This window comes from Emys orbicularis, chromosome 6 (assembly GCF_028017835.1).
Source record: "Emys orbicularis isolate rEmyOrb1 chromosome 6, rEmyOrb1.hap1, whole genome shotgun sequence".
Classification (NCBI taxonomy): Eukaryota; Metazoa; Chordata; order Testudines; family Emydidae; genus Emys; species Emys orbicularis.
Window position 1 is genome coordinate 99,982,354 of NC_088688.1, and position 12,266 is coordinate 99,994,619.

Genomic DNA, 12,266 nt, shown 5'->3' on the forward strand with positions numbered 1-12,266 from the left:
CCAAACCTGCTCCTTCCAGATCTGATTGGCGCTGTGATCTGTATGTGCCAGATGACAGTCTTCTTGCACCCAAGTCACACAAGTTCAAATCAGTCCTCAAGTCACTGCCAGATCATGCCTGCAACTTCTTGGGCGTGTGGCAGCATGCACCTTTGTCATGTTTCATTCTTGACTGCATCTGCGTTGCTTCCAAGTCAGGTACTAGTCCATTTATACACACCCAACAGAGACAGTCTGAACAGTTGTTCTTGATCCCCTGTCATATTCTAGTTTCCCTTGAGTGGTGGAAGAATACAGGCAAAGTGTGTTTGGAGGTCCCATTCAACTATCCTCCACCTGCTCTCGCAGTAGTTCCTGCCGCGTCTCTCCTTGGAGCTCATCACCAGGACTAACTAGGACAGATGGACTGCCCAAAAGTCCTCTTTACACATCCATGTTCTGGAGCTCAGAGCTATCAGGTACACCTGTCTGCGCTTCCTACCCATGATAAAAGGACAGTGTGTCCACATAGCGAGAGACAACAGGGTTAGTATGTACCACATAAATCACCAATGGGGACTGACATCCCCCTTTCCACAGAGGCTATGAAATTATGGAACTGCTGAACAGCCCATGATATCCTGCTCTGGGTAGTCTTCCTACCCAATTAAAACTATTACCTCCCATGACTTGCGTGCTATTCCTCAGTTAATGCAACCTAAAATTAAATACAATTAAAACACCATAGCTGACTATTTCAACAGGCGCTTCACTCAAGTTCATGAGTGGAAACTAGAGAAATCCATACTCGGACAGATATTTCTTAACTGGGGATTTCCAGAAACAGATCACTTTGCCACTGTAGTCAGTACGTTGTTCTGTTCAAGGAGAGGTTTGGATTGCTGTGCTCTGAGGGACACCTTTCTCTTCTGGGTGGAGAATCTTGTATATAACTTACCTCTCCTGCTGCTGATCCTCAAGGACCTAAACAGGACAAAGCCACGGTCATCTTGATTGCATCAACCTAGCTGAGATAGGTTAGGTTTGGTTTCCTTATCTTCCTCCTGCATTCCACAAAAAGTGGAAACGACGTCAGATTACAAAGGATGAATGTAAACAAGTAACACAAGTATGTAGGGCAGTGGTTCCCAAACTTGTTCCGCCGCTTGTGCAGGGAAAGCCCCTGGCGGGCCGGGCCGGTTTGTTTACCTGTCGCGTCCGCAGGGTCAGCCGATCGCGGCTCCCAGTGGCCGCGGTTCGCTGCTCCAGGCCAATGGGAGCTGCTGGAAGTGGCGCGGGCCGCGGGATGTACTGGCTGCCGCTTCCAGCAGCTCCCATTGGCCTGGAGCAGCGAACCGCGGCCACTGGGAGCCACGATCGGCCGAACTTGCGGACGTGGCAGGTAAACAAACCGGCCCGGCCCGCCAGGGCTTTCCTTGCACAAGCGGCGGAACAAGTTTGGGAACCACTGATGTAGGGACAAAATTAGAAAGGTCGAGGCACAAAACGAGATTAAACTAGCTAGAGACATAAAGGGTAACAAGAAAACATTCTATAAATACATTAGAAGCAAGAGGATGACCCAGAAGAGGGGAGGCCTGTTACTCAATGGGGGAGGGAGAGAGAGAACAATAACAGAAAATTTGGAAATGGCAGAAGTGCTAAAGGACTTTTTTGTTTGTTTTCACTAGAAAGGTTAGTACCAATTGGATGTCTAACATAGTGAATGCCAGTGGAAATGAGGTAGGCTCAGAGGCTCAAATAGGAAAAGAAGAATTTAAAAATTACTCAGAAAAGTTTGATGTCTTCAAGTCACCAGGACCTGATGAAATACATCCTAGAATACTCAAGGAGCTGACCAAGAAGATATCTGAGTCATGAGTGATTATCTTTGAAAAGTCATGGAAGTTGGGAAAGATTCCAGAGGACTGGAAAAGGGCAAATATAGTGCCCATAAAAAGGGAAATAAGGACAACTCGGGGAATTACAGACCAGTCATCTTAACTTCAGTACTCGGAAAGATAATGGAGCAAATAATTAAGCAGTCAATTTGCTAACACTTAGAAGATAATAAGGTCATAAGTAACAGTCAGCATGCTTTTGTCAAGAACAAACTGTGTCAAACCAACCTAATAGCTTTCTTTGACAGGGTAACAAGCCTTGTGGATGTGGGGAAGCGGTAGATGTGGTATATCTCGACTTTAGTAAGGCTTTTGATACTATCTCGCATGACTTCTCATGAACAAACTAGGAAATACAACCTAAATGGAACTACTATAAGGTGGGTGAATAACTGGTTGGAAAACCATTCCCAGAGAGAAGTTCTCAGTGTTTCACAGTCAAACTGGAAGGGCATATTGAGTGGGATCCTGCAGGGATCAGTTCCGGATCTGGTGCTGTTCAATATCTTCTTCAATAATTTAGACAATGGCATAGGTAGTACACTTATAAAGTTTGCAGACGATACCCAGCCGGGAGGGGTTGCAAGTGCTTTGGAGGATAGGATTAACATTCAAAATGATCTGGATAAACTGGAGAAAGAGTCTGAAGTAAATAGGATGAAATTCAATAAGGACAAATGCAAAGTACCCCACTTAGGAAGGAACAATCAGTTGCACATATACAAAATGGAGAGTGACTGCTTAGGAAGGAGTACTGCAGAAAGGGATCTAAGGGTCATAGGGATCACAAGCTAAATATGAGTCTACAGTGTAACTCTGATGTAAAAAAAAAAAAAATAAATAAAGCAAACATTCTGGGATGTATTAGCGGGAGTGTTTGTAAGCAAGACATGAGAAGTAATTCTTCCGCTCTACGGTGTGCTGATTAGGCCTCAACTGGAGAATTTGTGTCCAGTTCTGGGCACCACGTTTCAGGAAAGATGTGGACAAATTGGAGAAAGTCCAGAGAAGAGCAACAAAATTGATTAAAGGTTTAGACAACATGACCTATGAGGGAAGATTGAAAAAAAAAATTGGATTTGTTTTGGAGAAGAGAAGACTGAAAGGGGACATAACAGTTTTCAAGTATATAAAAGATTGTTACAAGGAGGAGGGAGAAAATTTTTTTTCTCCTTAACCTCTGAGCAGAGGACAAGAAGCAATGAGCTTAAATTGCAGCAAGGACTGTTTAGGTTGGACATTAAGAAAAACTTCCTAATTGTCAGGGTTGGTTAAGCACTGGAATAAATTTGACCAGGGAGGTTGTGAAATCTCCATCATTGGAGATTTTTAAAGACCAGTTTAGACAAACACCCATTGCAGATGATCTAGATCATGCTTAGTCCTTCCATGAGTGCAGGGGACTGGACTAGATGACCTCTTGACGTCCCTTCCAGTCTTAGAATTCTGTGATTCCCTCTATCCACCAAACCTGTTACCCTGTCAAAGAAGGAAATCAAGCTGGTTTGACATGATTTGTTCTTAGTAAATCCATGCTGGCTGCTCGTGATTACTCCTTCATCTCCAGGTATTTGGAAATTGAATGTTTTATACATTGCTCTAGTACAGAGGTTCTCAAATTTCATTGCACTGTGACTCCCCCTCTGACAACAAAAATTACTACATGACCCCAGGAAGGGGGACCAAAACCTAAGCCTGCCCAAGCTCCGCTGCTCCAGGTGGGATTGGCCCATGGGTTCAGCCCTAGGCTGGGGGCCTGTAACCTGAGCCCCACCACCCAGGGCTGACGCCCTTGGGCTTTGGCTTCGGCTATGGTCGGTGGGGCTCAGACTTCAGGCCCAGGCACGTCTAACTCCAGCCTTGGCGACCCCATTAAAATGGGGTTGCGACCCACTTTGGGGTCCCAACCCACAGTTTGGGAACCACTGCTCTAATAGCTTCCCAGGTATCAAAGTCAGGCTGACTGGTCTTCCCCTGCTCCACCTTTTAAAGATGGGCTCTATGTTAGCCCTTCTCCAGGCTTCCGGGACATAGGAACGGCCATACTGGGTCAAACCAAAGGTCCATCTAGCCCAGTATCCTGTCTTCCGACAGTGGCCAATGCCAGGTGCTCCAGAGGGAATGAACAGAACAGGTAATCATCAAGTGATCCATTCCCTGTCACCTGAACCCTATTGTAGTCTTGGCCTTCACAACATCCTCTGGCAAAGAGTTCCACAGGTTGACTGCATTGTGTGAAGAAATACTTCCTTTTGTTTGTTTTAAACCTTCTGCCTATTAGTTTCATTTGGTGACCCCTAGTTCTTGTGTAATGAGAAGGAGTAAATAACACTTCCTTATTTACTTTCTCCACACGAGTCATGATTTTATAGACCTCAATCATATCCCCCTCTTAGTCGTCTCTTTTCCAAGCTGAAAAGTCCTGGTCTTATTCTCTCCTCATACGGAAGCTGTTCCATACCCCTAATCATTTTTGTTTCCCTTTTCTGAACCTTTTCCAATTCCAATATATCTTTTTTGAGATGGAGCCACCACATCTGCACACAGTATTCAAGCTGTGGGCGTACCATGGATTTATATAGAGGCAATATGATATTTTCTGTACTATTATCTATCCCTTTCTTAATTATTCCCAGCATTGCTTTTTTGACTGCTGCTGCACATTGAGTGGACGTTTTCAGAGAACTATCCACAATGACTGTAAGATCTTTCTTGATAACAGCTAATTTAGACCCCATCATTTTATATGTATAATTGTGATTGTTTTCCAATGTGCATTAATTTGCATTTATCAACACTGAATTTCATCTGCCATTTTGTTGCCCAGTTTTGAGAGATCCTTTTGTTGCTCTTCACAGTCTGCCTGGGACTTAACTATCTTGAGTAGTTTTGTATCACCTGCAAATTTTGCCACCTCACTGTTTACCTTTTTCCAGATCATTTATTAATATGTTGAATAGGACTGGTCTCAGTAAAGACCCCCGGGGGACACCCTTGTTTACCTCTCTCCATTCTGAAAACTGACCATTTATTCCTACCCTTTGTTTCCTATCTTTTAACCAGTTACCAATACATGAGAGGACCTTCCCTCTTATCCCATGACTTCTGTTATCCATGATTTTGTAAATATTATTGCCAGTGGCCTCTCTCTGTTGGTGAATTGATCCCCTCTTCAAGTCTGTCAGGGTGTTTTATTTCATCTCCATCCTCAGACTCTTGTGATGGACACATTCAAGCAGGACTGGAAGCTCATTTAGACAAACTCCAGATAAAGGGCTTGTGGTCTTGGATGGAATCTTGATTACTCATAAATGTATTAAACTCCAAGCTATTTGTTTAGCCTTCAGGACTGTCCTACCCCTTCTTTGAGGTATCACTGTCCAGATTCTAACAAACAGTATGAGGGTGATGAAATATATAAACAGACAAGCGGGGCAAAAATCTTTCTCTGTCTGGAAATTATTGTTTTGTGAGAATGGTGCATTTTTCAAGTCAGCCTAATAGCTGTCAGGGACTGAGAACAATTTGGCAGATCATCTCAGTAGGAATTGCTTAGTAACCCATGAGTGGGATTTTAAAGACTAAATTCTGAGTCAGGTGTTCCTGAAATGGGATAAGTCATAGACTTTTTTGCTACTGTTGCAAACAAGAGGTGCTCCTTGTTTTGCTCCCAAGGGGGACTAAGTCCAGGCTCATTAGCAGCTGCTTTTCTTATTTGGTGGGGAAAAGTTCTACCGTACTCTTGTTCCCCATTCCGTTAAACCCTGGAATCCTCAAGAAAATACAACAAGAAAAGGCCTATATAATATTGATAACTCCAGTCTGGGTTCATGAGTTTTGGTTTTCTGACCTGATGCGCCTATCAGTCCATCCACTTCTTCCACGTCCAAATGTTCTGGACATAAATTTCACAGAACTATGCTCTGGTACTCTATGTGTACATCTAACAGCACACAGACTAGCTGGTTAAATTCTATTGATAAAAGCTGTTGGGAGGCAGTTTAAGATTTTGGATTCAGAGCAGAAAGTCCTCTGACAAGGCTAACATATGAAGCTCTATAAAAAAAAAATGTTTTTCATTGTGGGCTTTTCAGAGGCATATTCAACACTTTAGTCATCTATTTATTTTATTTTGGATTACGTGTGTCCCTGAAACTCTCTAGACTTTATTGCTATTAGATTGCATTTGACCATGATCTCCGTTTCGTCTGCCAACTGGAGGTCATTTGCTTCCCCCCCAATCTAACTGTATCAAGATTCCTAAAAGGACTAAGTCATATTTCATTCAATTAAGGATCCTTTTCCTACATGGGATTTGAATGTGCTACTTCTATTATTAATGGATCCTCCCTTTGAATCTCATGTTACTGTGTCCATTATTCCATTTTTCCATAAAAGTGCCTTTTTAATAGCTATAATTTTGTGAATGAAATACAGGCTTTGATAATGGGTCCTCCTTACATTGTAAGGCTGGGGCTACTCTCAAATCATACCCAAAATTTTTACCAAAAATGTTTGATTTTCACATAAATCAATTTATACATTTGCTGGTATCTTCCCCCTGGCATCATTTCTCTTCTGGGGAGACCAAACTTCATACACTCTATTTACACAGAGCTATATCATTTTCTCTCTCTAGAATGAAGCAATTTCCTGGATCAATCAGGCTTTTTGTGGCTATAGGTGGTAAATTTAAGGATCAGGCTGTTTGCCTCTTGGAGGCCCGTGAAGTGGGTTTCAGAGTGCATTAAGATATCCTATGCATTGAATAAACTACTCTTTTCTTGAGGAGTTAGGGCACATTCTACTAGAGCTCAGGTGACATTGGCATATTGTTGTCGTGGAGCCCCTATTTCTGAGATTGTGTAGGGTAGCTACTTGAAGTTCTATTCCTAAATTTACCAGTTGCTACTCCATTGTGACAGCTTCCAAATCCAGGTGCTTATTTCGGTAGGTCATTATTTAGATAGGACTATCACACACACACCTCCTTAAGAGGTAACTGCTAGCTAAACACCTGCAGTGGGATCTCTAAGGACAAATGCTCGAGGAAGAGAGTTTAATTACTTTACAGTAACTGGGATTCTTCTAGATTCTCTTCTCCACAGGAATCCCATGACCCATCCTCCTTCCTCACTGATGAAGAGTCCTTTACCTGGATGTTCTGTATTGGTGAAGGAACTGAGCAGTGGTTGGGGCTGATCTACCTGTTCAGGGGCCTGAAGGCATACAGGGCATATGCACAGCCCCAACAGACATTGCTGGCTCAAAGCTTGCAAGCTCGTGCACTGGGATCTGGGTGGGCAAAAGCATCTCAAAGAACTCCAGTAACTGTTAGGGAAATAACCTCTCTTTTGAGTGCCTCTGTGATTTCCCACTTATGGTATTTGGCATCTCTGGTATTAAGCTACGAACCTGCATAGAAAAGATGTGTTTGTTGGGGAATGGAGGAGTGATACCACATTTAAGATTACATCATTTGTCTTTGTAAGAGAGCATGTCTCTTGATCACTTCAGTTTCTTTGCTACTGCAGAGAGGTAAAGGAAGTACCTCATGTGTCTTTCAACTAGTTATTGCATATTTTCATCCAGTTTCTTGTTATAGTTAGTTACATAGTTTAGAGTGATCTATGTTGGGTTTCTTCCTGGGGCTATAATAATTAATTATAATTTATAATAATAATAATAATTATAATAATTAATGGAGATATCCCATCTCCTAGAACTGGAAGGGACCTTGAAAGGTCATCGAGTCCAGCCCCCTGCCTTCACTAGCAGGACCAAGGCTATGTTGGGACCTGAACTGCACAGAAGGTTCAAAAGATGCACGTCTGGTTCAGTTATATTTCCCAAGACAGATGCCCATGTTAGGTTCCTGATGTTCCTGGGAGAGATTCACATCATAGCCCAGTGCATGATCTGCTGCTGCAACTTCACTCTTCAGAGGAGGAGGGACAGACAGTTGAGGCGGCAATCACACTTGGGGCTTGTCTACATGAACATTTAGTTCTCACCAAGGTGAGGTGTAAATCTACCCCACATTAGTCTGCTGTGCATTAACTGTCCATGTGGACCCTGCTGACATGCAGTAACAGTTCCTTAGTGCGCTTTGATCTACTTCGTTCTGAAACGGGACTATAACAAATACTGAAATAGGATGTAAACTTGAAGTACTTGAGAAACAAACACACTTCGTTTGTTTGTTGCTTCCCTCGTGGCAGGTGCTGTCTTTGTTCTGGGAGGCTACTTAACAGGAATGGTAGGCTGTCTGTAGAGCTGCTCTGATTAAGCAGCTTCTGTAAATCATAAATGTGACGTTTCCATGTAAATAGAATTTAATTTCATGCAGGGCAGTGCTTAGTGAAATCAGTATGCTAACATACTGTGTGCTAATATAACATATTGTATGCTAACATACATATTTTTGTTTCTAGATACGTACTTTTTAAGGATACTATGTTAAAAACGTTGTAGAAAATTACGCTTTATTTGCTGACAAAAATGCTATTTGTGTACTGAGTATAAGCTCTTCCCCACAGCACTCCTCTCCTGGAGCTAGCACCATATTGTATATAAAAATGGAGAGTTATCAACAAACTATAAACTTTCTACTGGTCTCAAGCTACTGCATGTAGCTACCACCAAAACTACAAACAGGAGCCCTTGAGTACTTTTTTCCATAGAATCTGCCTAAAGAATAAACAAAAAAAATTGAGGTCACCCTGCAGAAAACTTAACCATGCTAATTTCTGGTTCATGAGTGGAGCATGGCAGTCATTGCAGGTATATAGACCCTCAGAAGATGTAGTCTGATAGTTTTAGTTAAGAAATTTAAAGCTTGGTCTACTTAAATCAGTGGAAAGACTCCTGTAGTAGTAGTAGTTTTTGTAGTACTGAAGAATTCCAGTCATAGGCAGGGGCCCCATTGTAGTAGGTGGTGTACAAACAGATCAAAAAGACCGCCCATGCCCTTTAACTTCAGTGGGTGTTGAGTTAGGCCCACAGTGTATTTTCTCTTTTGTGGTATGGTCTGTTTGACTCTGTGATTTGATTGTACTAAGTCTAGACCTTTTTCCTTTTCAGACCTCAGATCAAAATTGGAACCCATGTTTACATGATGAAGCTACCAAGTTGTTCTATAAGGTAAAATATAGGCAGTGAATGCTATCATTATAACAAAACATTGTCAGAATAGGAGCCATCTCCTGTGGATTTATGCTTTTGCTTGGTAAAAGATATAATCTATTTCTATGTCATCAAAACTGGAGGGAGAGAGAGTGCATGTCTTATTTGTGGAGCATTTGGCTATTTTAATATCCATGAAAAACCATAATGGGAAGTACTGAAAGAGATCACAGTGCATTTGACTTCATAAGCATTCTGTTTTATCTTCAGCTTGTACGTCTGGATAATCTTTTTGCTTACTGGAATGTGAAGTCTGTGATGTTCTACCACGGAGGTTACGATGAATCTTTGGTAAGTCAAATATGACATAGTGTATCCAGTACTTCCATGTTTCATGTTGTGAAATGTTCAATATACACCTCTACCCCGATATAACGCGACCTGATATAACACGAATTCGGATATAACACAGTAAAGCAGTGCTCCGGGGGGGCGGGGCTGCGCATTCCGGCGGATCAAAGCAAGTTCAATATAACGCGGTTTCACCTATAACGCGGTAAGATTTTTTGGCTCCCGAGGACAGCGTTATATTGGGGTAGAGGTGTAATTCCTATTCATTAGGGATCTAGTTCTGCTCGAAGTAAAGTCAGAGGCAGTTTTGCCATTTGCAGGATTGGGTTGTATGTTAGTAACTATTCTGTTGGAAGAATACTGAATGTTAGATTAGCATACACAAATGTGTTGTCAGGTTTCAGAGTAGCAGCCGTGTTAGTCTGTATCTGCAAAAAGAACAGGAGTACTTGTGGCACCTTAGAGACTAACAAATTTATTTGAGCATAAGCTTTCGTGGGCTACAGCCCACTTCATCAGATGCACAGAATGGAACATATAATCAGAAGATATATATACAAACAGAGAACATGAAAAGGTGGAAGTTGCCATACCAACTCTAAGAGGCTAATTGATTAAGATGAGCTATTATCAGCAGGAGAAAAAAAACTTTTGTAGTGATAATCAAGATGGCCCATTCCAGACAGTTGAATAGAGACGGGGAGTTGGGTCATTACACAAATTGAATCTATTTCCCCATGTTAAGTATCCTCACACCTTCTTGTCAACTGTCTGGAATCGGCCATCTTGAAAGCTTATGCTCAAATAAATTTGTTGGTCTCTAAGGTGCCACAAGTACTCCTGTTCTTTTTACAAATATGTTGTGGCATAACTTATTCTTCTCAATCTATCCCAGGTCACTTAAAATTACCAGTGCATTCTGTATGATGGAGTGGTGGTGGTGGTTGTTCACTCATTACATGGTTGTTAAAATCTGACATCCTTAATAAAAGGTTTTTATAGATTTAAATTGAGGGCAGACAGACTTGTTTTAAAATATATTCTGGTTTCAGAGGTACTATTTCTTCTAAGCACGTTTAAGAAAATACTTTATTTTATCCTTTGTTATATAAAAACGTTTGTCATGAAGTGAAAATGAAGCTCTCAAACTTTAATTTTTTTTTTCATAAATAGAATAATTTAAAGCATGGAGTTGCCTGCCGCAATGTGATTCCAGAAGGTTATGATTTTGGTAAGTGTTTCTCTCACTTTCTGTATTTTCAATACTTAACAGACTATTTCACTTTTATTTTAAAAGTACTTCACTTTTAAATGAAAGTTTTTCTTTTGTTTAAGATCTTAAAGAACATAGCACACCTATCTATTCCAAAATGCTGATTACCGTATATACTCGTTCATAAGCTGAATATTTTTGGTAAAAAAGTGACGCATCAAAGAGCGGGGGTCGGCTTATAAACGGGTCTACACCAAAATTTGATTATTTTAAACTCTATGGAATCATTGAATTGAATATCTAATACATTGTCATTTTGTTTATCTGGAGCATCTGCAGGCATGGAGCCCCGCAGCTCCCTGTGGCCGTGGTTCGCCGTTCCCAGCCAATAGGAGCTGCGGGAAGTGGCGCGCCACTTCTGGCAGCTCCCATTGGCTGGGAACAGCAAACCGCGGCCACTGGTACCTGAGGGGCTCCGTGCCTGTGAATGCTCCAGGTAAACAAAGCGTCCCGACCCACCAGCGGCTTACCCTGACGGGCCAGGAGCCAAAGTTTGCCAACCCCTGAAATATAGGGTCGGTTTATGAAAGGGTGATACAGTTTTTGCTATTTTTACTTAACCATCTTGGGGGGTCGGCTTATAAATGAACGGGCTAATGAACAAGTATATATGGTAATTCTTTTCTGCAATGGAGCTCTATATTATATTTGTGTCTTTACATTTGCCACAGCCATTACAGCATGTAAACTCCTTCTACAGAAATGTTTTTGCTTAAGAACTAAAATAGACAACAATTATAAACCATACGTTTAATGTCACCATTCCTTGTTCATATAACAGATGAGCTGAATTTTAAAATAACAAAAGCGTTTAAAGTAATAATGGACACTTAAATGAAGAAAATACAGCTCTGTATGGCCTGGTCCACACTAACCCCCCACTTCGGACTAAGGTACGCAAATTCAGCTACGTTAATAACGTAGCTGAAGTCGAAGTACCTTAGTCCGAACTTACCGCGGGTCCAGACGCTGCAGGCAGGCTCTCCCGTCGATGCCGCGTACTCCTCTCGCTGAGCTGGAGTACCGGCGTCGATGGCAAGCACTTCCGGGATCGATCCCAGAAGATCGATCGCTTACATCCGGACCAGGAAGTAAGTATAGACGTACCAACCGATGCTGGACCAATAGTTTTAGTGTTAACTAAATTGTATTGAGGGTATTTTTTGGAAATAGGTACAGTAGCAGCCACCCATAAGTGTCAGTCAGTAAAAATGCATTGTTCTGTTAGTTGTTTTGTGGTCTCACGTTCATACTTTCTTTTGTACTTAATTTTGAGGAGCATCACTAATTGTAAAGTTAGTCTGTTGTGCAACAGTTAGTCTGTTGCACAAAATACACTTCTTCATACATTGTCTTTCTGAGAAGTATGCTCACGGTAAATGTGCAGAAGGAAGAATACAACCAAAGGCAATGTCTGGCTTTGGAGCCTGCAAATGTGAAACGTCAATTTTTGTACCTTCTAAATGTCAACAATACTTTTGGCTATATTTAGTGTTCAAAAAAATTGCAGTTATAATGTTAACTGGTTACAGGGTCATCAAGGTGAAAAGCTTCATTGAGTCTCCCCTGCTTCTCCCTTCTCTCCACAAAAATACCAGTTTGTAGCTTATTCAGTTGTTCCTACACCTCGTTCTTTT

The 12,266-nt window shown here is 41.6% G+C and overlaps 1 protein-coding gene across 1 annotated transcript in view; it reads left to right on the forward strand.

The window, feature by feature from the left end:
* The window catches only part of VPS13A (vacuolar protein sorting 13 homolog A), a 286,528-nt gene that overhangs the window by 35,250 nt on the left and 239,012 nt on the right, over positions 1 to 12,266 (forward strand). The window contains exons 8-10 of the mRNA XM_065406641.1: positions 8,964 to 9,023; positions 9,276 to 9,356; positions 10,530 to 10,587. Of these exons, the coding sequence (XP_065262713.1) occupies positions 8,964 to 9,023; positions 9,276 to 9,356; positions 10,530 to 10,587 (199 nt within the window). The remainder of the gene's footprint in view (positions 1 to 8,963; positions 9,024 to 9,275; positions 9,357 to 10,529; positions 10,588 to 12,266) is intronic.